We start from the raw sequence: 26,260 nt of genomic DNA, 5'->3' as shown, positions 1-26,260 counted from the left end.
TTTTATTCTCAGTACCAAATAAAATGTCTGGCTACAAAATAGGTCCTGGCAAGAACTTATTTGAATTAATACTGAGCTATCCAAAGAAGACAATTCATAAGTCCAATGAAAAGGAAATACACTGAAAAGACAGAGTCCATTAGATTTACTGTAAATCCTCTACTTTCTTTTAGGCACCATCACCAAAGACATAGTTTTAATATATAATTCAGATACTACTTTCACCATTAAGTTTCTCCTGATTTTTCCAGGTTACAAATATCTGTTCCTTTCTCTGCACTTCCAGTCTCGTTTCACCTCTATCAAAAGCCTTCACTCACTTTCCTCTTTTTATTTTTAAAAAATTCTTTAAAGGAACAACAGCCCATCTTATTTATCTTTTAATATACAAGATCTACCTACCATTGGCCTAGCACATAATACACGCTCAATGTTTGCTAAGTAACAATTTATTAGACTTGAAAATATTCAAAAGATTATAGACAGTTTGTATAATTTCCATTATAACCAAGATGAAGGCCAGAGTAGTCTTAGGAGCCTTTCGTCTTCCTGATGAGTCCTTCTATTGTGTCCCACTGCTCCCTGGTGACCTACCACAAAAAGAAAAAGTCAATTTAATGAGGTTCTTGTGTGTTTTTAAAGCTTAGTATCCTCACTGCCAATATTATATTATACTCACAAAATGGCATTACCTTCCTCAGACTGTTGAATTCCCCTGAAATAAGTACTTCCTCACCACCATCAAATCGAATTACCTGAAAAATAATAATAAAAGCTGTGAAACTAACTTCTTTTAAAAAGTTTCTGAACCATTAGCCATTTCTCCCTCCTAACTGGATAGAATATCTCCTTGGCACTTTCAATCAAAGCCTAAATTTTAAGGACAAAACTGATGCTTAAACCTAAATTGATTTACTCTCTTTAAAATCCTCTCTCCATCATTTCTACAATTTCAAATTATACCCAATCTTAAAGTTCATCTTAGAGGCATGTCTACCAGAGTGATTTACATTTAATAAAATTAATTTATCAATGAATCAACTCCATAAGCTAAACAATATATATTAATATTTCTATATTATAAATAATATACTAAATACAGCTAATTAAATACTTTAAATCATATTTACATTCAACATCGTCAGGATTGGTTCTACAATCCACCTCCCCACGCCAAATCCACCTCCCAAAAAAGTTGAGAGACAACAATGCTTACAGCTCCATTAATCCAAGAAGCATAATCACTACAAAGGAAAGCAGCAAGATTTGCAAGTTCTTCCACAGTTCCTAGCCGACCACAGGGAATTCTGTCAATCACTTCTTTTTCAAAAGCTCCAGTTGGGTCAAGACGGCTAAAGGCACCCTTAGGAATTAAGAAAATAATTAGGTTGCTTTTTTTTTTTTTTTTTTAATACAACGTCTTTCCTATTTAAGAAACAAATTTGCAGTAAATGGAATGTTACTATGGCAACCTGTTCATACCTTAGTACTTGTAAGCAACAGAGAGTTTTGCCAAATTCGTCCATATTCATTTTACCCAATATTGACCTTTAAAAAACCACTAGAAAGGACAGAAGGAAAAAGGAAAACCAGATTGGAGGGACTCCATGATTCTTCTCCAAGGTATTTCTAAATGGGCTTAGGAGAATAGCATGCTTCATTTCCAGAATGTTTCTGCAGTGATTCAGCCATGTGGAGGACAGGCTCTTAGTCCTCCAGCCAGGAGTAAGGGCTGTGCCACTGAGGTGGGAGAGCCACATTCAGGACACTGGTACACAAGACACCTCCTAGCTCCATGTAATATCAAACGGCAAAAAATCTCCCACAGATCTCCATCTCAACGCCAAGACCCAGCTCCACTCAATGACCGGCAAGCTACAGTGCTGGACACGCTATGCCAAACAACTAGCAAGACAGTAACAGAGCCCCATCCATTAGCACAGAGGCTGCCGAAAATCATAAGGCCACAGACACCCCAAAACACACCAACAGACGTGGACCTGCCCACCAGAAAGACAAGATGCAGCCTCATCCACCAGAACACAGGCACCACTCCCATCCACCAGGAAGCCTACACAACCCACTGAACCAACCATAGCCACTGAGGACAGACACCAAAAACAACTGAAACTAAGAAAATTATAAGACACTGATGAAAGAAATTAAAGATGATACACATAGATGGAGAGATATACCATGTTCTTCGATTGGAAGAATCAACAATGTGAAAATGGTTCTACTACCCAAAGCAATCTACAGATTCAATGCAATCCCTATCAAACTACCAATGGCATTTTTCACAGAACTAGAACAAAAAATTTCACAATTTTCATGGAAACACGAAAGACCCCGAATAGCCAAAGCAATCTTGAGAAATAAAAACGGAGCTGGAGGAATCAGGCTCCCTGATTTCAGACTATACTACAAAGCTACAGTAATCAAGACAGCATGGTACTGGCACAAAAACAGAATGGAACAGGATAGAAAGCCCAGAGATAAACACCATACACAAAAATAAACTCTAAATGGATGAAAGACCTAAATGTAAGGCCAGTCACCATCATATTTAGAGGAAAACATGGGCAGAACACTCTATGACATAAATCACAGCAAGATCCTTTTTGACCCACCTCCTAGAGAAATGGAAATAAAAACAAAGATAAACAAATGGGACCTAATGAAACTTAAAAGCTTTTGCACAGCAAGGAAACCATAAACAAGATGAAAAGACAACCCTCAGAATGGGAGAAAATATTTGCAAATGAAGCAACTGACAAATGATTAATCTCCAAAACATACAAGCGATTCATGTAGCTCAATATCAAAAAAACAAATAACCCAATCCAAAAAATGGGCAGAAGACCTAAATAGACATTTCTCCAAAGAAGATATGCAGATTGCCAACAAACACAAGAAAGAATGCTCAACATCATTAATCATTAGAGAAATACCAATCAAAACTACAATGAGATATCATCTCACACCAGTCAGAATGGCCATTATCAAAAAATCTACAAACAGGGCTTCCCTGGTGGTGCAGTGGTTGAGAATCTGCCTGCTAATGCAGGGGACACGGGTTCGAGCCCTGGTCTGGGAGGATCCAACATGCCGCGGAGTAACTAGGCCTGTGAGCCAGAACTACTGAGCCTGCGCATCTGGAGCCTGTGCTCCACAACAAGAGAGGCCGTTATATTGAGAGGCTCGCGCTCCGCGATGAAGAGTGGCCCCCTCTTGCCACAACTAAAGAAAGCCCTCGCACAGAAATGAAGACCCAACACAGCAAAAATAAATTAATTAATTAATAAAGTCCTACCCCCAACATCTTAAAAAAAAATGGGAAGCATCTTTAAACTCTCCTTAAAAAAAAAAAAATCTACAAACAATAAATGCTGGAGAGGGTGTGGAGAAAAGGGAACCCTCTTGCACTGTTGGTGGGAATGTAAATTGATACAGCCACTATGGAGAACAGTATGGAGGTTCCTTAATAAACTAAAAATAGAACTACCATATGACCCAGCAATCCCACTACTGGGCATATACCCTGAGAAAACCATAATTCGAAAAGAGTCATGTAGCAAAATGTTCATTGCAGCTCTATTTACAATAGCCAGGGCATGAAAGCAACCTAAGTGTCCATCAACTGATGAATGGATAAAGAAGATGTGGCGCATATATACAATGGAATACTACTCAGCCATAAAAAGGAACGAAACTGAGTTATTAGTAGTGAGGTGGATGGACCTAGAGTTTGACATACAGAGTGAAGTAAGTCAGAAAGAGAAAAACAAATACCTCATGCTAACACATATATATGGAATCAAAAAAAAAATGGTCTGAAGAACCTAGGGGCAAGATGGGAATAAAGATGCAGACCTACTAGAGAATGGACTTGAGGATACAGGGAGGGGGACGGGTAAGCTGGGACAAAGTGAGAGAGTGGCATGGACATATATACACTACCAAACGTAAAATAGATAGATAGTGGGAAGCAGCCGCATAGCACAGGGAGATCAGCTCAGTGCTTTGTGACCACCTAGAGGGGTGGGATAGGGAGGGTGGGAGGGAGGGAGATGCAAGAGAGAAGAGATATGGGGACATATGTATAACTGATTCACTTTGTTATAAAGCAGAAACTGACACACCATTGTAAAGCAATTATACTCTTATAAAGATGTTAAAAAAAACACTAGAAAATATAACTTTTACCTTAGTTTCTTCATATGTAAAATGAGGATGCCTGTTTTTGCTATCTCACAAAATTGTTGTCTGAGAAATGAGAAAATGCATATGCAAGTACTCTGAAATATGTACAAATTTAGTGTGGTGGAGGTAGGGCTGCTACTGTCATTTGATTTAGTAAACACAGGAAAATGATTCAAATAGGAAATATTTAAGAGGAAATTCCTTTGCTTCTCCTTACTTCTCAAAATAATAGAAAAGGAAGAAAACAAGTATGTAGGAATATTAAATTCAAGTAGATTCCAGAGAGAGAAAAACATTAACTAAATTTGCCAAACAATTTCTGCCTTCTGTTAATGATAAAAAGGAGCAGACCCTAACACACCACTCTATTGCAATTATACTCCAATAAAAAAAAAAAGGAGCAGACCAAGATAAAGTATGCATGCGTGTTGATTAATAAAAATAATTGGCTTTTTCTCTACCAGTGCCTGTAAGTCTAGGTGACAACTCTCTTCAGTAACACAGACATGAGACATAGCAAGTACACACAGGCTCCTTGAGAGCACTTCAGCTCTCCCTAGGCAGGTATAAAGCATCAAAGAAAAAGGGTAGACAAAGGTCCCAATCCTGGTTCTATCAGTGCTTGCTAGAGAGTTTCTATACTTCAATTTTCTTAAATCTCTTTAAAACTATATGCATGTTATTTGCATAAAACTTACACCTATACTGCTAGACTAAAAGTTGATGGCAAGCATCTGTCACAAATGTTTTTGTATCTTTCTTATTAGCACCTTTGCATACAGAAGGCACTCAGTAAGTACATGTTAAATATATAATAAAATGCAGATGATCTTTCCTAGATACTGAGGTCCTAGAAAGAAGTTTCTATGACTATATATAAGATAGTGCTTAGCACAATGCTATTCTGAATCATGTGTTTTAATATGTGCCTTTGAATTATTTTTCCATTAATTTTATTATTTTTTATTACATAAGTGCCAAACAAATAAGATATTCAGTCAAGTTTCACTCACTCAGGTAGTTGTTCTTTCCATTTTCCACCCTTCAAACTGCTAAAAAAATTAATACAACCATCTCCATGTTAATATTTAATACCCCAGAACCATCTACAAGCCAAATACTCCTTTGCATTATTTTCAGTTTATACAACAGAAACAACTTAGCAAATTTCACCTGGGCCTTCAAAGAAACATCCCAGTTGGGATTATAAATTCTTGCTTTACACGGAAACAAAAAGAAGTATGAGAGTGAAGTCATCTGGGGTAACGTGAGAGAACAGAGAACCTGTGAACCTTTCACGCAACATCTGTAACAGCATTAGTGATAATTATGAGTTGCAATATCTGATTTCAGGTGAAATGCATGCCATCAGAAGGATTTTTAATCAGAGAGACATGGGAATTAGATGATGTGCATAACAGTGTTTGAAAGTGAAAAGGCACAGACATGTGTCAAAGAAAATGTTGCCTATAACAAGACCAAGCTTGTATGATAAATTTCTAAAGCATCTCTTAAATTTAAAATATAGTTACATTTCCTTTTTTTTAAAAAAAAACATTTTTATTGGGGTATAATTGCTTTACAATGGTGTGTTAGTTTCTGCTTTATAACAAAGTGAATCAGTTATACATAAACATATGTTCCCATATGTCTTCCCTCTTGCGTCTCCCTCCCTCCCACCCTCCCTATCCCACCCCTCCAGGCTGTCACAAAGCACCGAGACAATATCCCTGTGCCATGCGGCTGCTTCTCACTAGCTATCTACCTTACTACGTTTGTTAGTGTGTATATGTCCATGACTCTCTCTCGCCCTGTCACAGCTCACCCTTCCCCCTCCCCATAACCTCAAGTCCGTTCTCTAGTAGGTCTGCGTCTTTATTCCTGCCTTACCCCTAGGTTCTTCATGACATTTTTTTTTTCTTAAATTCCATATATATGTGTTAGCATACGGTATTTGTCTTTTTCTTTCTGACTTACTTCACTCTGTATGACAGACTCTAGGTCTATCCACCTCATTACATTTGCATTTTAAAAAAGGATGTCAAAGAACCTTTAAAATATAGTAAAAATTAAGAAATATAACACAATAACAGATTAAAGCAAATCAGACAAAATGCCAAAATTGATGGCATAAAAGATCCCAGAAAGATTACGACACTGAAATAGACCTTATCAAGGAGTTGTATAGCTGCTGTATTCTTGCCCACCTCCTTATTTCTTATGTTGGATAATGGCAAAACCCTCTTCCCTTCCACCAGGGCTCCAAACTAAGGTATCGCTGGAAAATCCTGCACACATGAGAATCTATCTATCTATCTTTCACTCCTTAATCCCTCAAAATGTGATCATAAGCAAACCAAAACTTACTTTGGTTTTTATAGGCCCCGGTTGAATCACGTTGAATCTCATTCCATATTTACCCCATTCAGCTGCAAGAGACCTAAAAATTAAACAACACAGATTCTAAAATATTATACTATATGTTAAAAATACTGTTAACCAAGACTGCATGCTTATTAAATGCCAGAGACTATAACTCCAATAGGTAGGTACTATTATTATTCCCCCTGTTACAGACAAGGAAACTGAGGCACAGAGAAGTTAAATCATTTGCTCTGGGTCATATGGCTAGTGAGTCAACCTGTAGCAGTCTAGCTCTGGAGTTTGTGCCCTTAGTCACACTCTGCTGTACTATCTACCATTTACACTTTAGTGTCCTTAAGCACTATGCTAGATGACCTACTATTCACATTTTGAACGAAGTCCAATATCAATACACATTTTTAAAAAGGGTATCATTATTTAGCACAAAGAAGGAAGAGATTCATGTGTCTCCCCCACATTTTCTGGAGTTCAGTCCTGCACTTATAAAGTTCAATGTAACTTTACTCATAGTACATTAGATTACAATGTTTGCAACATTACAAGTGCCTTAATTGAGTAAGAGACGGATTACATAGATTTAAAATATTAACCATATCATGTCTAACTAGGCTTTAATACAATTGTTGAACTGAGCTAAAAAGGAAATAAGAATCTAAAAGAATCTTGCTAAATGCCCTGAAGCAAAATAGAACACTAATAGCAAACATGAAACCTTGAAGAAGCAACCTGTTTTAAAAGCCTACTTGGGACTTCCCTGGTGGTGCAGTGGTTAAGAATCTGCCTGCCAATGCAGGGGACACGGGTTCGAGCTCTGCTCCGGGAAGATCCCACATGCCATGGAGCAACTAAGCCCATGCGCCACAACTACTGAGCCTGAGCTCTAGACCCCGAGAGCCACAACTACTGAGCCTGAGTGCCACAACTACTGAAGCCCGTGCACCTAGAGCCCGTGCTCCGCAACAAGAGAAGCCACTGCAATGAGAAGCCCGTGCACCACAACAAAGAGTAGCCCCCACTCGCTGCAACAAGAGAAAGCCCATGCGCAGCAATGAAGACCCAATGCAGCCAAAAATAAATTTTAAAAAAAAAAGCTTACTTGATAGATATGTCTTTTTATTACCTAAACTTATTTTAGAAATTTAAATTCATATGTACATTTGTGTGCATATACTTAATCTACTTTAAAAAAATGATTTAACGTAACTTAAGAAATACATGTAATGCAAATGAAGAAGATAGAATTACTTGAAAAGAAAGAAAACAAACAAAACAAGGATAAGGAAATATAAGGAAGTCAAGAATGAAACTTATAACTAAATGTATTGTGATATTCCATATAATTATAATAGGCAGGTGAAAAACTTGTATCTACTCCTTCCATGATGCTATGCAAAAGGTAAGCCTAATCAGTTACACAATTCACACTGCCCATAACGAAAAAAGCAAGCTAATCTCTCAGGAAAAACACAATTGTTTCTGACAAAAAAATTTAATAAAACATTTCTTCCAAGAAAACGTATAAAAGGAAAATTGTGTAGTATAGTAATGTCCTTAAGACACTGTATCCTTGCAATAGATACAAAGGGATAAGTTTTGTATAATTATAAGATATCTATTAACATAAGCTTTATGTAATTATAAGATACTCACTAAGATAAGCATTAACATTAACAATGCTTTATAAAGCATTGTGTTCCAAGTACAGTCTGTTAATCTGATTAATCCACTGGTACATTTTAGAGAAATGGGCTGCATCTCTTTCAGGCAAATCATACATTAAAAACTGCTTTTCTGAGTGATACCTTTAACAGAGTCCAAGACCATACCTACCCTGGGTATGTACTTGTAGTGCACCTACTAGATTGCTAGGGAAGTAGTAGCTGTGTGTCTTAACAGAATTACTGAGCTGAGCAGAGTTTACAGCATTCTGTGAAAAACTGGGCAAGCTATTAAGGAAACTGGCTTAAGAGGAAAAGCCATGCTATCTCTATTCATAGGTGCAACAGATAAATTTGTTCTAGTGCTAGCTCTTATAACCTAGTTTATATTCTCAAGATCTACTGTAACATGAGGAATCCACCTCACTGGCTCACTCTGCATGTTAAGATGCTAAGTACAATATACTCAATAATGTTAACCATTATTGTTTTTCAATCAACAGGTGTTTATTGTGAGCTTACTATATGCCAATACCCTCAAACAAAGAAAGGCAGCCCTGCTTTCAGGAGATAGTCCCTCTCTCAAGAGAGGTCGCTTTAGTTGTATAAAGAACTAGATACTACTATCCTGGAAACTGTGTAATATGTGCCAAGGCTACGTAAAGGAAGAAGTATCTATGCCTTCCTGAAGTACATGGAAGGCTTCCCTCAGGAGGTGATAATTGAGCTGACACTTGAAGAAGGATTAGGAGTTTTTTGTGGGAGTAAGGGGGAAAGAAGAGGATGGGAGATATTAGAAGGTAGGCTGGAAAAAAGAAGACAGCCCAGGCACATGGGCCAGTGTGAGTAAAGGACAAAGGCATAAACAACATGCAGTATTCAGGGACCTACAAGACCTTATCTGGTATGATTGTGTACTATAAAATATGAAAGATGGCTGATGGGAACACAGGCTGGGGAGGAAGGTACACATTTATTGAGCATCTGCTATGTGCAATTCCCTATGCAGTAATACAAAAAAAGCAGCACAGAATCATAGTCCTTAAAAGACATGAAATTGAAACCTCTAACAAGAGTCAAAGATCTCAACAAAACAAATATTGTACAAATGGTGCCAAAATAGTCAAGTTCAAATCCCTTATTTCCAATACCATTTGACCTTAAAAAAAAAAACCCCAAAATGGTAATTATCTCTATTCAAACTAAACTGCTGAGTAAAGTATGACTTCTTTGTATCTCAAACAAATGTGTATTACTGGTTTAAATGTTAAAAAGAACCTTGAGACTACTCGAAAAAGAGAACAATTATGTAGTTGTACAAGCACTGAGCACCAGCTATGTACCCGATCTTGCTGAGCAATGAGTACACAAAGATGAATAAGATATGCTTTCTTCTCTCACAGACACACATTCTAGTGGGGAAGTCATATAGCTTTAATGATATGTTAAAAATAGTCTACAGTGCCCTTCTCTGTGCCCCTTCATTTTAGAATCTACAACACCGGATGGCATTTATTAATGTGTTAGTCTTCTCACTAGACTGGAATAAACAAAGTTTTAAGGGTGCAAAGAGTAGAGGATGGTTAATTCTCTTCTAGAGAAATGAAAGTAAATATCCCAGAGGAGGTGATACAAGCGCCCTGAAGGGAGGCAAAATATCACAGCAAATTCCAACAACAGCATCACCCAGGCATAGAAATATGAAAATGCGTGGTGTGTTTAAGAAAATATAGAGCACAGGAATGATGGTAATTAAAAGCACAGGAATAACAGTAAAAGAATGCAAGTTCAGGTGAGAATGAGGACTGTTCTATTCCCATCACTATCATATCCCTGTATCCCATGTACACAAAAGATACACAATAAATATTTATCAAATAAGTCAATGAATAAAGAAAGGCCAGGGACAAGTCTGTTTAGAATACCATATTGAGTTTTGGCTTTTATTCCAAAGAGTAATAGAAAAATGATATAAGGTTTTTAACTAGGCATTATAATAAGCAGATATACATTTGTAGAAAGATGAGTCTGGTGGGAATGTGAATAAAAAATAAAGAGAAAAGAAACTGGTAGCAGAGAAACATATTATGGGGTTATTACAGTAAGCAAGACAAGCAATGATAAGACCTTACATTACAACTAAGACAGTAGAAAAGGCCAATGGGGAACAGATTCAAAAAGCAATCATATGCTGCTGAGAAAAGGCCAAAAGGGCTGACAAGTGGTCACTGTCTATATTAGTTCTATTAATCGTGTATAGTAGGTACAATAAAAGGATGAAGGTATGTTTAAGAGAGGTCAGAGGGGGCACTAGTAAAGATACATGGATACACTAGTCTGAGTTCCTATAAGCCTTTTTCTCATACTTTATAATACACAGTCATACTGGATAAGTAATTAAAATTAAATAAAATTTAGTTTCTCAGTCACAGTAGCCAGAATGCAAGGGTTCAATGGCCACATATAGCTATTGGATACTGCAGATTTACAGAACAGTTCGATCATTGCAGAAAATTCTATTGGACAGTGCTGCTGTAGACAAATAGGACCTATTCATGAAATAGAATGTCTCCTGGTGAATCCAAATTAGTCTTTGTTTTATTTTTCTCTGGAAAGAGACTAGAAAGCAGGAATTTAGTTACACAAGCTACCAAAGCACATTATTTATCTTCAGTGACAGGATTAACACAGTAGTACTCACTTGTTCATGGCCTCCACTCCTGCTTTGGCAGAAGCACTTGGTACTACAAAACCTGACCCAGTCTCAGCATAGATGGTTGTAATAGCAAGAAACGATGCTCCTGACATTTTAAAATGATACAGTAATTAACAATACAGCTAAATCAATTCACATCAGGAAAACATTATTTATAATAATGGGATCTAATTCAAGAGGGTATAACAAAAACTGAAGAAATTTTCAAAACTTCACTAAGCCTAAATTAATGAAAGAGTAATCTAATAAAATTGCTACATCTTTGCTAGTAATCTTGCTGCCATTCAGGATGGTCCAGTCTGTGCTTAATTAAAATTCTATACCAGGTGAGTCAATACCAAGGCTCAAATCTCAAAGGTATGGCCCTATTACACCCTGCATAATCAGCTGGACAGGATTTCCATTAACCCATTTATAAGAATAAATCGGAACCAAAACTAAATTAGCAGGGACTTCTGCCTCCAGCATCATGGATTTGTCCTCCTCCTGTAAACACAAAGAAACTATATCAAATATATGATACCACTATTTTCAGATACTGTTTAGCAGGCAGGGAAAGATGGCAATTCCTGAGAGAAGAAAAACAAATGAAATGAGCCCTAAGATCAGATTTTGCCTAAAGGTACTGTACATATACCATAGTATGTACTATATACTACATATATATACATACTATATATTCTATATTACATACTCTATATTATACTATATACATATGTCATATAGACTGTGGCATAAGGAGTAGGAAAATAGCCAAATAAGGCATTATCACTGAGTTGAGGAGACAGATCAGATTTTAGAGAGACTGAGGAAGTTGCAATTTGTGAGGAGAGTTCCCCCAAAGAGAAAAGTATGTAAAGATAGAGCCCCATAAATCTGCATAGTGTATCCTTGAGTCTCTGGCCAAATATCAAGCTGTACATGTTTAGGGTAAGATTCCATAAGGCCAGGCAAAGAACAACTGCCTGGGAACCATAAGCTGAACAATTCCCAGAGTACACTGAGGGCTGGGAGATAAGTGAGTCTGAGCAGCTTTGTTGAATATCCAGCGCTTTCAGTGGAAAAGTTCAGAAGGGCTGTGCATTAATAGGAGGGTTAAATTAGCCCAAAAGTAAAGTCTACTCTAGACTCACCCAAATAAAGCTTAAAAATGAACACTGAACTGATCAAGCTGGTCCACAAGTTTTTAATTCAAAGGGAAATTAAAATGCATACACATATGTGGACACCACACACACACACACACACACACACACACACACCACCACCACCACCACCACCACCACCACCACCACCACCACCACCACCACCACCACCACCACCACCACCACCACCACAACAACAACAACAACAACAACAACAACAACAACATAAAATTCATAGCATGCAACCAAAAATTACTACACATAAAAAGACACAGAAACAACCAGGAGAAAAATCAAATAATAGAGAGACTCTCATAAATGACACAGGAGATAGAATCAGCAGATGAAGACCTTTCAAATGATATTGTACACTGGACAGCTACATGTAAAAGAATAAGATTAGAACATTTCCTTACACCATATACAAAAATAAACTCAAAATGAATTAAAGATCTAAAAAGACCTAAAACCATAAAATTCCTAGGAGAGAATATAGGCAGAACACACTTTGACATAAACCACAGCAATATTTTTTTGGATGTGTCTCCTAAGACAAAAGAATAAAAGCAAAAATTAACAAATGGGAACTAATTAAACTTAAAAGCTTTTGTACAATGAAGAAAACCATGGATGAAATGTAAAAACCTACTGAATGGGAGAAAATACTGGCAAATAAGATGGCCAATAAGGGGTTAATATCCAAAATATGTAAACAGCTCATACAACTCAATATCAAAAAAAAAAACAGCCCAATTAAAAAATGGGCAAAGACATATTTCCAAAGAAGATATACAGATGGCCAGCAGACACACGAAAAAATGCTCAACAATGATAACCATCAGAGACATGTAAATCAAAACCACAATGAGATATCACCTCACACATGTCAGAATGGCTATCACCAAAACGTTTACAAATAACAAATGTTGGTGAGGATGTGCAGAAAAGGGAACCCTAGTACACTGTTGATGGGATTGTAAATTGAGGCAGCCACTACGGAAGACAGTATGGAGAGTCCTCAAAAAACTAAAAATAGAATGACCATATGATCCAGCAATTCCATTGCTGGGTATGTGTCTGAAGAAAAAGAATATATTCAAAAAGATACATGCACCACAATGTTCATAGCAGCATTACTTACAATTGCCAAGATATGGAAGCAATCTAAGCGCCCATCAACAGATGAATGGATAAAGAAAATGTGGTATATATATATATATATACACACACACACACACAATGGAATATTACTCAGCCATAAAAAAGAATGGAATGTTGACAGCTGCAACATGTGCATGGACCTAAAGAGTATTATGCTTAAGGAAATAAGTCAAAGAAAAACATATGCTGTGTTATCACTTATACGTGGAATCTAAAAAATAAAATAAATGAATGTATACAACAAAACAGAAACAGACTCACGGATATAGAGAACAAACTAGTGGTTACCACTGAGAAGAGGAAAGGGGAAAGGGGTGAGATAGGGGTATCGGACCAAGAGACACAAACTACTATGTATAAAATAAGCAACAAGGATATATTGTACAGCACAGGAAAATACAGCCAGTAATCAACATTGCCTGGGACATAGTGGGTTCTCAGTAAATTGACTGCATGAAAGTTTAAAATAATAATCTTTAGCTCCTGAAAAATCACTGATTTTCTACTTCCTACTTAGCCACAACACTGAAAATACTGTAAGTTAATATTAGCAAATGAATCAAACTATATATATATATATATATATATATATATGAAACAGTAGATACTTTAAGAAATTTAAGACTACAAGTTTGAAGGACTACAAGGAAAATAATTTAAAGAATATTCAGATAAGTTTTTTTTCTCCTTGACATATTTTGTTTCTCTTTCCCTCCACACACTCCAGAGTAGAAACAAAACTTAGTACAACCCGGAAAACATTGGGAGTGGAAGAGGGGGCAGGAGTACCATTTTAAGGACATGAGAAATAAGAATAGTTATGTTAGGCATTATGGTAACTTTTCCTAATATATCAAGCTCAATCTCTCAGATCTCTGAAAATTACTTTGTTTCCAAATTCACCCTGTGAAAGAAGAGGATGTAGAACTTTAGTGTACACCATTACAGTACACTGACAACAGATGCTAACTGCATCATCTTACAACAAAATTATAAAAACTACTTTTAAAAGTGACAATTACTTATGTAATGCCAATGTTCCAATAGAATGTGCTCTATCTTCCCATTCAGATTTAACAGCAATTTTTCGTGAGGTGTGGGAAAGGAGGAGTTAAGTCATTATTATGTAATTGAGATACTGGAAATGAAAGTTATCATCCTCTTCTCTTTCTCTCTAGATTTTATTTAAGATGTGGGTAGCCCACTGCTTAGAATGAGATACTGCTGCTTTTAATTACCCCTGAGTGTAAAAAAGAGGCAAACATTTGAAATTGCACTGTTCCAATAGGATGAATGCTGCATAAACAATTAACAGCTGGATTTCAAAAAATGAACAGTGGTGCTAACAGCTCAAAGTAAAGAATTCCCAGACTCCCAGGGTCAGTCACAGATATATTTTTTTCTTTTCATAGGAAGGCTTATCATTTAAATTAGAATTACCTATGGAAGAGGCTTGTAAATGGCAAGTTTCTAACATCCCAGTGCTGACAACAAAAATAGAACCTACGTTAGTGAAGTTAAGAAAACAGAGAAAGGGAGCAATAAATAAAATAAATATTATGCTTGCCCATCCTTAACTATTTCAAAATGGAAAAAAATAGTAACAAAGAAACACTAAAAATCACACTATTAAAAAGGATAAAACGTGTAAGATTACGTGCCAGTTTCAAAAAGACTCAAAAGCTCTAAAATCTGGTTTAAATACAAATTTTGAAAATTAAAATAAAAAAATTTAGTTCCAATGTCCAGTAGAGATGGAATACTGCAGTTTAAAGACACCTGACTCAAACATTAATTCTACTATTTACTAGCTCTATAACTGTGTGACCTTGGGCAAATCACTTCCCTGTTCTGGGCCCCAGATTTATCACTGTAAAGTAGGAAAATAGAGAGTTTCCAGCAAATGTCATTACATTCTACAGATTACTCACTAATTGATCATTGCAATCGATTCTACCTATTACTCTTTTACCCTCATGCAAAAAGTCCCATTTGAAAATGATAATATCCAGCTCTTTAACCACCATTTGTAACTTCAATTGATGTTAACTTTGACTTCCCAACCTACTCTGCCATTTTAATTAAAATTTGACTCCTGGACTTAAACCTACAAAAATATCTGTAACCACATCTCAAAGCCAACTTCTCTCAACAATCTGGAAGATTTCAACATTCAGGTGGACAAGATCATAAATCTTACAGTTCCATGACCTTCGGTGCTACCCCAATTTAGCCACAACCTGAACTTTGTCATCATTCCAAAATACTGAATGCAATGTGTTAACTCTCTGTATTCTGTCCTTCCAGATCTTTCACATCCTCTTATTACATGTGCTCTTTGAGACCTCATTATAAATTCTGGGTGCTTTATCTCCCATATTCTTTAGGCTCATAGTTCCCTCCTAGTCTAACTTTTCTATTTACAGCCTAGACTATTACATGAATCAGGCACTCAATTCCTAGCCACACATTCTCTCAAACATCCATCCTGCGGTTCTCAATACCAGAACGGCCTTCTCCACTCTTATAAGGAGGGAGTTTTAAAACTGTTCCAAGCTGTAGGTAAATGCCATTGGAAAGATGCATCTACAATTTCACCAGGGCTCTCAACATCATTTATCAACTCTTTCAGTATCCAGAGTAAGCTCCTCCACCTATGTTTCTGATTCACATCTCCTGAGACTACAACATTCCTTCATTGGTTCTCTCTTCTTTCTTTCTCAACACTTCTCATTGGGCCCTCCCCTCAGTCATTAATCATGCTTCAGTCTCCACTCTGAATATATCTCTTGTTAAGATCCTTCAGTTTATCTTTACCCAATTCCAGAGGGTAAAGTCCACACCCCTTAGCCTCATCTTTGCCTCTCCAGGCATTATATACTACACGTAAGTAAGCCTGAACTCCTTGCACTATCTAAGCACACAGGTGAGCTATTGCTTGCAGGTTTAACTCTTCTACTGTTATTGCCAGCAATTAATCTTCCTGACAATCATAACATGAAGAGAAAACTCTTCACTTCTCTTTTTGATGAAGGCACAGAGGACACTAACTCTTAGCCACTTTTTTTTTTCTTAGCCACTTTTTGATAAGAGACTCAACTGAATTTAAATCTAAAAGTCATCAACACTCTAAAAGTTATTCACAGGATGATCATATAACTTAAAAACAAATAGCATAACTCTTTTTAAAAGATTATTATCTACTAAGTGAAGACACCTCATTTGAACATTTAACATAAATACATCCTTCATGTAGGTTGAAACTTAAAAGTTTAATTACAATAACTGGTATCAGATCTCCGGTTTTTCTAGTCTATTTTAACTATGGGACAGAGGAACATAGCCTCACATTCAGATACTTTATGGTCCCCTTGTAAAACAGGTGGTAAAAATACACTTATCTTGGAGGAATCTAACATTTTCTTTAATAGCTAATACTGAGCAGTAGTCTGAGCCAGGCACTATTCTTAACACTTTACAGGCACTAGCTCACTTAATCATCACAGCAATCTTAGGAGGAAGGTTCTATCTTTATCTTCCTATTTACAAGAGACTGAGGCACAGAGAGGTAGTTTTCCCAAGTTCACACTACTAATAAGTGGTATCATCAGGACTAGAACCAGGCAGTTTGATCCAGAGCCTGCACTCATAAAATTTCCTCTCGAAGAAATTTTCAGTTATATAGTTAAAAAGAAAAAATAAGATTCCTTTCCAAAATTTCCAAATCACCTTACCTTTACATTATCTTCACAAAACATCAAAGTAAGGTACACAGTTGCTATAAGAAAATTTAATAAATGAGGTAGAAATGTTGTATCAAATTAGTAACTCTGGCAAAAAGTGATTTTAAAAGGATATTAACACTGCCTTAATAAATGCCAACTCATTACTAAGAAAGTGTTTTTAAACATTCTTAAAATGCACCCACTGTTCTAAGGAAGGCCTAGTCGCAATACACAGAAATGTACCCATATGGTCCTTCTATACTTTAAAATCTAAACAGCATACAACTTGCACTCACACTGACAAATAAGAAAAGCCTCATCCTATGCCTGCTCTACTCTTCCTTCTTCTGAAACAAGGTGCATTTGCCTCCTTATCAGTTGATTTTGTCAAATGGCTCATCATCTTCTTTTCCCCTAATAGTAAAGCTGAAGGACATAATTGAAAGTAGTGTTAAACATGCCCTCAATTCGCCTTTTTTTTGTGAGTCTCAAAAATGTTTCATTCCATAAACAAAGCATCACCTTTGTGCTTAGTGATGAGTTAGGAACTGGTGGGGAGAAGAATGGAGTAAGGGTGGAAAGGGTTTTCAGGTGGGGCAGAAGTATTGTATACTGATGGGTAATAGCATTTCCAATTTTGATGGATGAGAAAAGAAGACTTGCAACATGGAACAATAACAATATGCAGCATGTTTTTAAATGCTAAAGTGTGTATTAGAGCTTTTGAATAGGACATGATTCATTAACGTGCGGAACTAAAGCTGGGCATGACAATTCTATATGGCTTAAGGGAAAATGATTCTGTCAGAGTCTATGTAAAAGAGTAGTCAAACAAAGGGTGATTACAGGAGGATGTGAGATTGGACAGGCTGAAGTTCACTGAATGATGTAATGATGAAGGAAAAGTAACTGGCGAGTTCAATATCAATGGATTGAAAATAAGAATGCTTTAAAATTTATTTCTGTGTTTACAGTTCACACATTATGTGTCTAGAACAGCAAGATGGTTAAAAACTTTGTGTTTTCTGATAATTTGTTTTAACTCAATTGCAAGAATGGCATAAAGTATTTTACGTAGTTCAAAGCCTTCAACTGATTCTTCATAACTATTGATTAAAAGGATCTTTCCTTTTTTAGTTTCTTCGGTTGGTGCATTATTTGCATTTACTCTTCTCTTCCTCTAGCACAAGGCTGCTGGTAAGATATTCTCAGGCTGCTGGTAAGATCATCTCAGGCATACTTCCAATGACACTGATCCTATCCATGATTTCCTTTACAGACACTTCTTAACTACTTTCTATTTCCCCTTCATTGTTCATGATTAATCTGACTAGACAATAACCATTCACTCCTTGCCTTTCCCTGACACAGTCCATATGATTCAAGCTTCCTTGGGCTGCTTCTGACTATTCCATACTCCTAGATTCCCTGAATATCTGAAAATTAATTCTACCTAATTCTTTAAATTATCTAAGCTACCATATGTTCATTCACATACATGAAGAAGCACATGAATATTTTTGAAGCAATTTATGTTTTTCACAAAACTTTTGTATCTAATACCTTGTTTGCTTACTAAATATTGGAGTAGTAGTTGATTATCCAATCTTTTTTACAGATGAGAAAGCTGAGTAGTGGTCAAAATATCAAGACTCACCATCTAAGTATCAGGTATAAACTAGGTGACAATGACTTTAATTAAACTACTGCTCCTTTTTTCCTATTGGACCACTTCTTTGGTTTTTTTTTAAATGAACTTATTTATTTTATTTATTTATTTTTGGCTGTGTTGGGTCTTCGTTGCGGTGAGTGGGCTTCTCATTGTGGTGGCTTCTCTTGTTGCAGAGCACGGGCTCTAGGCATGTGGGCTTCAGTAGTTGTGTCATGCGGGCTCAGTAGTTGTGGCCCCATGGCTCTAGAGCACAGACTCAGTAATTGTGGCACACGGGCTTAGTTGCTCTGCGGCATGTGGGATCTTCCTGGACCAGGGATCGAACCCGTGTCTCCTGCACTGGCAGGAGGATTCTCAACCACTGCACCCCCAGGGAAGCCCTGGACTACTTCTGACAATAAAAAAAAATTTGTCAATCATCAGTTTTAACAGTGATAATTAACACTTCTTAGTTATTTAATAAACGAGATTTTCTCATCTGTAAAAGTGAGAATTAAAAACATCTAGCAATATATTAAAAAAGACTAACTCTGCGCCTCAGTTTCTACTCATAACTATAAACAGCACTTACCTTCCAGAGTCATTACAAGTATTAAATGAGTTCATAAATATTTAACACTTAGAACAAAAGCTGATATAGAATAAGCACTTGATAAATGTTAGGTGTTTTAAAAAAAGTAAGAGGAAAGGAAGTAAGGAAGGAGGGGAGAGGGAGGGAAGGAGAGGGAGTAAGGGAGACAAGAAGGAAGAAAATTTAGTTAAAATTAGAGCATTTACTTATAAATAATACTGTTCAGTATTCTAACATCTATTGCATCTTATATCTGTATTTAATAATTATACAAGTTGCAGTAATCACTACAGATTTCTCATATGTGGTCTTACGTGGAAGAAATTCTAGCTTCCTGGTATAAAGTAATCTATGTGACTCAATGATCAAAGATAGTCCAAAATCAAGTAAAATATCTGGGTAGGCTGTCACATATTTTGTCAATTAATACACTCACACAGACAAAAAAAGTAAAATTTAAGAAAAATTGTTCTCTTTAAATAGAATCCAAACAAATATATTTTTTAAAAAAACAATAGTGGATACGTGGTCAATATTCTTACTCAAATGTTAAGTAATTTAAGATTCTGAAAAACAACCAAGTATGAAGAGCATCACACTATGTTGAACACTTATTTAATATGTCTTTCACAGTGGCACAAGAGACATTGGTTGAATTTAGTTTAAATATAATATCAATTTCAAAAGACAGGGCTGTAAACAACATATCATCTATTGGCAAAGTAGAGCTGAGGACTGACAGAGTAGTAAGTAAGGCCTTAAGAAAACAAATCCGGGAGACCTTCAAGATGGTGGAGGAGTAAGAAGTGGAGATCCCCTTCCTCCCCACAAATACATCAGATATACATCAACATGTGGAACAACTCCTACAAAATACCTACTGAACACTGGCAGAAGACCTCAGACTTCCCAAAAGGCAAAAACTCCCCATGTACCTGTTTTTTTTTTTCTTTCTTTCTTTTTTTCTCCCATTTCTTCTGAGCCATGTGGCTGACACAGTGTTGGTGCTCTGAGCGGGTGTCAGGCCTGTGCCTCTGAGGTAGGAGAGCCAAGTTCAGGACACTGGTCCAACAGACACCTCCCGGCTCCATGTAATATCAAAAGGCAAAAGCTCTCCCAGAGATCTCCATCTGAACACTAAGACCCAGCTCCACTCAACAACCAGCAAGCTCCAGTGCTGGACTCCCTATGCCAGAAAACTAGCAAGACAGGAACACAACCCCACCCATTAGCAGAGAGGCTGCGTAAAATCCTAATAAGGTCACAGACACCCCAAAACACACCATCAGACATGGTCTTGCCCACCAGAAGGACAAGATTCAGCTTCATCCACCAGAACACAGGCACTAGTGTCCTCTCCACCAGGAAGCCTACATAATCCACTGAACCAACCTCACCCACTGGGGGCAGACACCAAAGACAACGGGAACTATGAACCTGCAGCCTGTGAAAAGGAGACCCCAAGCACAGTAAGTTAAACAAAATGAGAAGACACAGAAACACACAGCAGATGAAGGAGTAAGGTAAAAACCCACCAGACCTAACAAATGAAGAGGAAATAGGCAGTCTACCTGAAAACAAATTCAGAATAATGATAGTAAAGATGATCTAAAATCTTGGAAATAGAATGGAGAAAATACAAGAAATGTTTAACAAGGACCTAGAAGAACTAAAGAGCAAATAAACAAGGATGAACAACACAATAAATGAAAATAAAAATTCTCTAGAAGGAATCAATAGCAGCATAACTGAGGTAGAAGAACGGATAAGTGACCTGGAAGATAAAATAGTGGAAATAACTCCTGAAGAGCAGAATAAAGAAAAAAGAATGAAAAGAATTGAGGACAGTCATAGAGATTTCTGGGAAAACAAAAAACGTATGAACATTTGAATTACAGGGGTCCCACATGAAGAAGAGAAAAAGAAAGGGACTGAGAAAATATTTGAAGAGATTATAGATGAAAACTTCCCTAAAATAGGAAAGGAAATAAACAAGTCCAGGAAGCGCAGAGAGTCCCATACAGGATAAATCTAAGTAGAAACACACCAAGACACATATTAATCAAACTATCAAAAATTAAATAAAAAGAAAAAATATTAAAAGCAGCCAGGGAAAAACAACAAATAACATACAAGGGAATCCCCATAAGGTTAACAGCTGATCTTTCAGCAGAAACTCTGCAAGACAGAGGGACTAGCAGGACATATTTAAAGTGATGAAAGAGAAAAACCTACAACCAAGATTACTCTACCCAGCAAGGTTCTCATTTAGATTCGGAAGGAGAAATTAAAACTTTTACAGATAAGCAAAAGCTAAGAGAATTCAGCACCACCAAACCAGCTTTGTAACAACTGTTAAAGGAACTTCTCTAGGCAGGAAACACAAGAGAAGGAAAAGACCTACAATAACAAACCCAAAACAATTCATCAAATGTTAATAGGAAAATACATATTGATAACTACCTTAAATATAAATGGATTACATGCTCCAACCAAAAGACATAGACTGGCTGAATGGATACAAAAACAAGACCTGTATATATGTTGTCTACAGGAGACCCACTTCAGACCTAGGGACACATACAGACTGAAAGTGAGGGGATGGAAAAAGATATTCCATGCAAATGGAAATCAAAAGAAAGCTGAGGAGCAATTCTCATATCAGACAAAACAGACATTAAAATAAAGACTATTAAAAGAGACAAAGAAGGACATTACATAATGATCAAGAGATCAATCCAAGAGAAGATATAACAATTGTAAATATTTATGCACCCAACATATGATGCATAATGCAAATGCTAACAACCATAAAAGGGGAAATCGACAAAAACAGAAACATAGCAGGGGACTTTAACACCCCACTTTCACAAATGGACAGATCATCCAAAATGAAAATAAGGAGACACAAGCTTTAAATGATACATTAAACAAGATGGACTTAATTGATACTTATAGGACTTAATTGATTTATTATAGGACATTCCATCCAAAAACAACAGAATACACATTCTTCTCAAGTGCTTATGGAACATTCTCCAGGATGGACAATATCTTGGGTCACAAATCAAGCCATGATAAATTAAAGAAAATTGAAATTGTATCACGTATCTTTTCCGACCACAACACAGTAAGTCTATATATCAATTAAGGGAAATAAACTGTAAAAAATACAAACACATGGAGGCAAAACAATACACTACTTAATAACCAAGACATCACTGAAGAAATCAAAAAATACCTAGAAACAAATGACAATGAAAACGTGACCCAAAACCTATGGGATGTAGCAAAAGCAGTTCTAAGAGGGAACTTTATAGCAGTACAATCCTACCTCAAGAAACAAGAGAAATCTAAAATAAACAACCTAACCTTGCACCTAAAGCAATTAGAGAAAGAAAAACAAAAAAACCCAAATTAGAAGGAAATAAATCATACAGATCAGATCAGAAATAAATGAAAAAGAAATGAAGGAAACAATAGCAAAGATCAATAAAACTAAAAGATGGTTCTTTGAGAAGATAAACAAAATTGATAAACCATTAGCCAGACTCATCAAGGAAAAAAAGACTCAAATCAATAGAAATAGAAATGAAAAAGGAGAGGTAACAACTGACACCTCAGAAATACAAAGGATCGGGCTTCCCTGGTGGCGCAGTGGTTGAGAGTCCGCCTGCCAATGCAGGTGACATGGGTTCGTACCCCGGTCCGGGAAGATCCCACATGCCGCGGAGCAGCTGGACCCGTGAGCCATGGCTGTTGAGCCTGCGCGTCCGTAGCCTGTGCTCCGCAACGGGAGAGGCCACAACAGTGAGAGGCCCACATACCGCAAAAAAAAAAAAAAAAAAAAAGAAATACAAAGGATCATGAGACATTAGTACAAGCAAGTATATGCCAATAAAATGGACAATCTGGAACAAATGAACAAATTCTTAGAAATGCACAACCTTCCAAGACTGAACCAGGAAAAAATAGAAAATATAAACAGACCAATCACAAGCACTGAAATTGAGACTGTGATTAAAAATCTTCCAACAAACAAAAGCCCAGGACCAGATGGCTTCCCAGGCAAATTCTATCAAACATTTAGAGAAGAGCTAACACCTATCCTTCTCAAACTCTTCCAAAATATAGCAGAGGGAGGAACACTCTCAAACTCATTCCATGAGGCCACCATCACCCTGATATCAAAACCAGACAAAAGATGTCACAAGGAAAGGAAACTACAGGCCAATATCACTGATGAACATAGATGCAAAAATCCTCAACAAAATACTAGCAAACAGAATCCAACAACACATTAAAAGGATCATACACCATGATCAAGTGGGGGTATATCCCAGGAATTTAAGGACTCTTCCATAAACGTAAATCAATCAATGTGATACACCATATTAACAAATTGAAGGAGAAAAACCCTATGATCATCTCAATAGATGCAGAAAAAGGTTTCAACAGAATTCAACACCCATTTATGATAAAAACCCTCCATAAAGTAGGCACAGAGGGAACTTAACTCAACATAATAAAGGCCATATATGACAAACTCACAGCCAACATTATTCTCAGTGATGAAAAACTGAAACCATTTCCACTAAGATCAGGAACAAGACAAGGTTGTCCACTCTCACCACTATTATTACATAGTTTTGGAAGTATTAGCCACAGCAATCAGAGAAGGAAAAGAAATAAAGGGAATCGAAATTGGAAAAGAAGTAAAGCTGTCACTGTTTGCAGATGACATGATACTATACATACAGAATCCTAAAGATGCTACCAAAAATCTACTAGAGCTAATCAATGAATTAGGTAAAGTAGCAGGATACAAAATTAATGCACAGAAATCTCTGGCATTCCTATACACTAATAATGAAAAATCTGAAAGAGAAATTAAGGAAACATCCCCATTTACCACTGCAACAAAAAGAATAAAATGCCTAGGAATAAACCCACCTAAGGAGACAAAGGATCTATATGCAGAAAACTATAAGACATTGATGAAAGAAATTAAAGATGTTACAAATAGATGGAGATATATACCATGTTCTTGGATTGGAAGAATCAACATTGTGAAAATGACTCTACTACCCAAAGCAACCTACAGATTCAATGCAATCCCTATCCAACTACCAATGGCATTTTTCACAGAACTAGAACAAAAAGTTTCACAATTTGCATGGAAACACAAAAGACCCCAAATAGCCAAAGCAATCTTGAGAAAGAAAAACAGAACTGGAGGAATCAGGTTCCTGGACTTCAGACTATACTACAAAGCTACAGTAATCAAGACAGTCTGTTACTGGCACAAAAACAGAAATATATATCAATGGAACACGACAGAAAGCCCAGAGATACACCCACACACATATGGTCACCTTATTTTTGATAAAGGAGGCAAGACTATACAATGGAAAAAAGAGAGCCTCTTCAATTAGTGGTGCTGGGAAAACTGGACAGCTATATGTAAAAGAATGAAATTAGAACACTCCCAAATACCATACACAAAAATAAACTCAAAATAGATTAACGACCTAAATGTAAGGCCAGACACCATCAAACTCTTAGAGGAAAACATAGGCAGAACACTCTATGACATAAATCACAGCAAGATCCTTTTTGATCCACCTCCTAGAGAAATTGCAATAAAAACAAACAAATGGGACCTAATGAAACTTAAAAGCTTTTGCACTGCAATGAAAACCATAAACAAGATGAAAAGACAACCCTCAGAATGGGAGAAAATATTTGCAAATGAAGCAACTGACAAAGGATTAATCTCCAAAATATACAAGCAGCTCATGCAGCTCAATTTCAAATAAACAAACAAACCAATCCAAAAATGGGTAGAAGACCTAAATAGACATTTCCTCAAAGAAGACATAAAAATTGCCAACAAACACATGAAAGGATGCTCAACATCACTAATCATTAGAGAAATGCAAATCAAAACTACAATGAGGTATCACCTCACACGAGTCAGTGTGGCTATAATCAAAAAATCTATAAACAATACATGTTGGAGAGGGTGTGGAGAAAAGGGAACCCTCTTGCACTGTTGGTGGGAATGTAAATTGATACAGCCACTATGGAGAACAGTATGGACGTTCCCTATAAAACTAAAAATAGAACTACCATACAACCCAGCAATCCCACTACTGTGTATATACCATGAGAAAACCAAAATTCAAAAAGAGTCATGTACTGTAATGTTCATTGCAGCTCTATTTACTATAGCCAGGATATGGAAGCAACCTAACTGTCCATCGACAGATGAATAGATAAAGAAGATGTTGCACATATATACAATGGAATATTACTAAGCCATTAAAAGAAACCAAATTTAGTTATTTGTAGTGAGGTGGATGGACCTAGGGTCTGTCATACAGAGTGAAGTAAGTTAGAAAGAGAAAAAGAAATACCATATGCTAACACATATATATGGATCTAAAAAAAAAAAAAAGGTTTTGAAGAAACTAAGGGCACAACAGGAATAATGATGCAGAGGTATACAATGGACTTGAGGACCCAGCGAGGGGGAAGGGTAAGCTGGGACGTAGTGAGAGAGTGGCACAGACATATATACACAACCAAATGTAAAATAGATAGCTAGTGGGAAGCAGCTGCATAGCATAGGGAGATCAGCTCGGTGCTTTGTGACCACCTAGAGGGTGGGATAGGGAGGGTGGGAGGGAGACACAAGAGGGAGGAGATATGGGGATACATGTATATGTATAGCTTATTCACTTTGTTATAAAGCAGAAACTAACACACCATTGTAAAGCAATTATACTCCAATAAAGATGTTAAAAAAAAAGTCACCAAAGAATATTCTATCCTGAAAAGTCATCATTAAGATATGAAGGAGAAATAAAGACTTTCTCAGACAAACAAAAGCTGATGGGGTTCATCAACACTAGACCTGCCTTACAAAAAATGTTGAAAGCATCACTTCTACTAGAAACAAAAAGGCAAAAGTACACAAAACGTTGAGTAAGATGTTAAATAGAAAAGACGTAATCAGAAA

The 26,260-nt window shown here is 36.6% G+C and overlaps 1 protein-coding gene across 2 annotated transcripts in view; it reads right to left on the bottom strand.

The window, feature by feature from the left end:
- Positions 1–433: 433 nt before the first annotated feature.
- The window catches only part of DECR1 (2,4-dienoyl-CoA reductase 1), a 50,813-nt gene continuing 24,986 nt past the window's right edge, over positions 434–26,260 (bottom strand). Inside the window, exons 6-10 of one of the 2 annotated variants that reach the window (XM_019925158.3) lie at positions 10,948–11,047; positions 6,571–6,643; positions 1,217–1,363; positions 693–755; positions 434–590 (exon numbers count right to left, since the gene is read on the bottom strand). In XM_019925158.3, coding sequence (XP_019780717.2) covers positions 531–590; positions 693–755; positions 1,217–1,363; positions 6,571–6,643; positions 10,948–11,047 — 443 coding nt within the window. In that variant the 3' untranslated portion in view covers positions 434–530. Of the gene's footprint in view, positions 591–679; positions 756–1,216; positions 1,364–6,570; positions 6,644–10,947; positions 11,048–26,260 lie in introns of both variants that reach the window. The other variant, XM_019925159.3, reaches the window with a different exon arrangement.

This window comes from Tursiops truncatus, chromosome 17, assembly GCF_011762595.2.
Source record: "Tursiops truncatus isolate mTurTru1 chromosome 17, mTurTru1.mat.Y, whole genome shotgun sequence".
Taxonomy (NCBI): Eukaryota; Metazoa; Chordata; class Mammalia; order Artiodactyla; family Delphinidae; genus Tursiops; species Tursiops truncatus.
The sequence above is the reverse complement of the archived record's forward strand: the minus strand, read 5'-3'. Positions and strand labels throughout refer to the sequence as shown.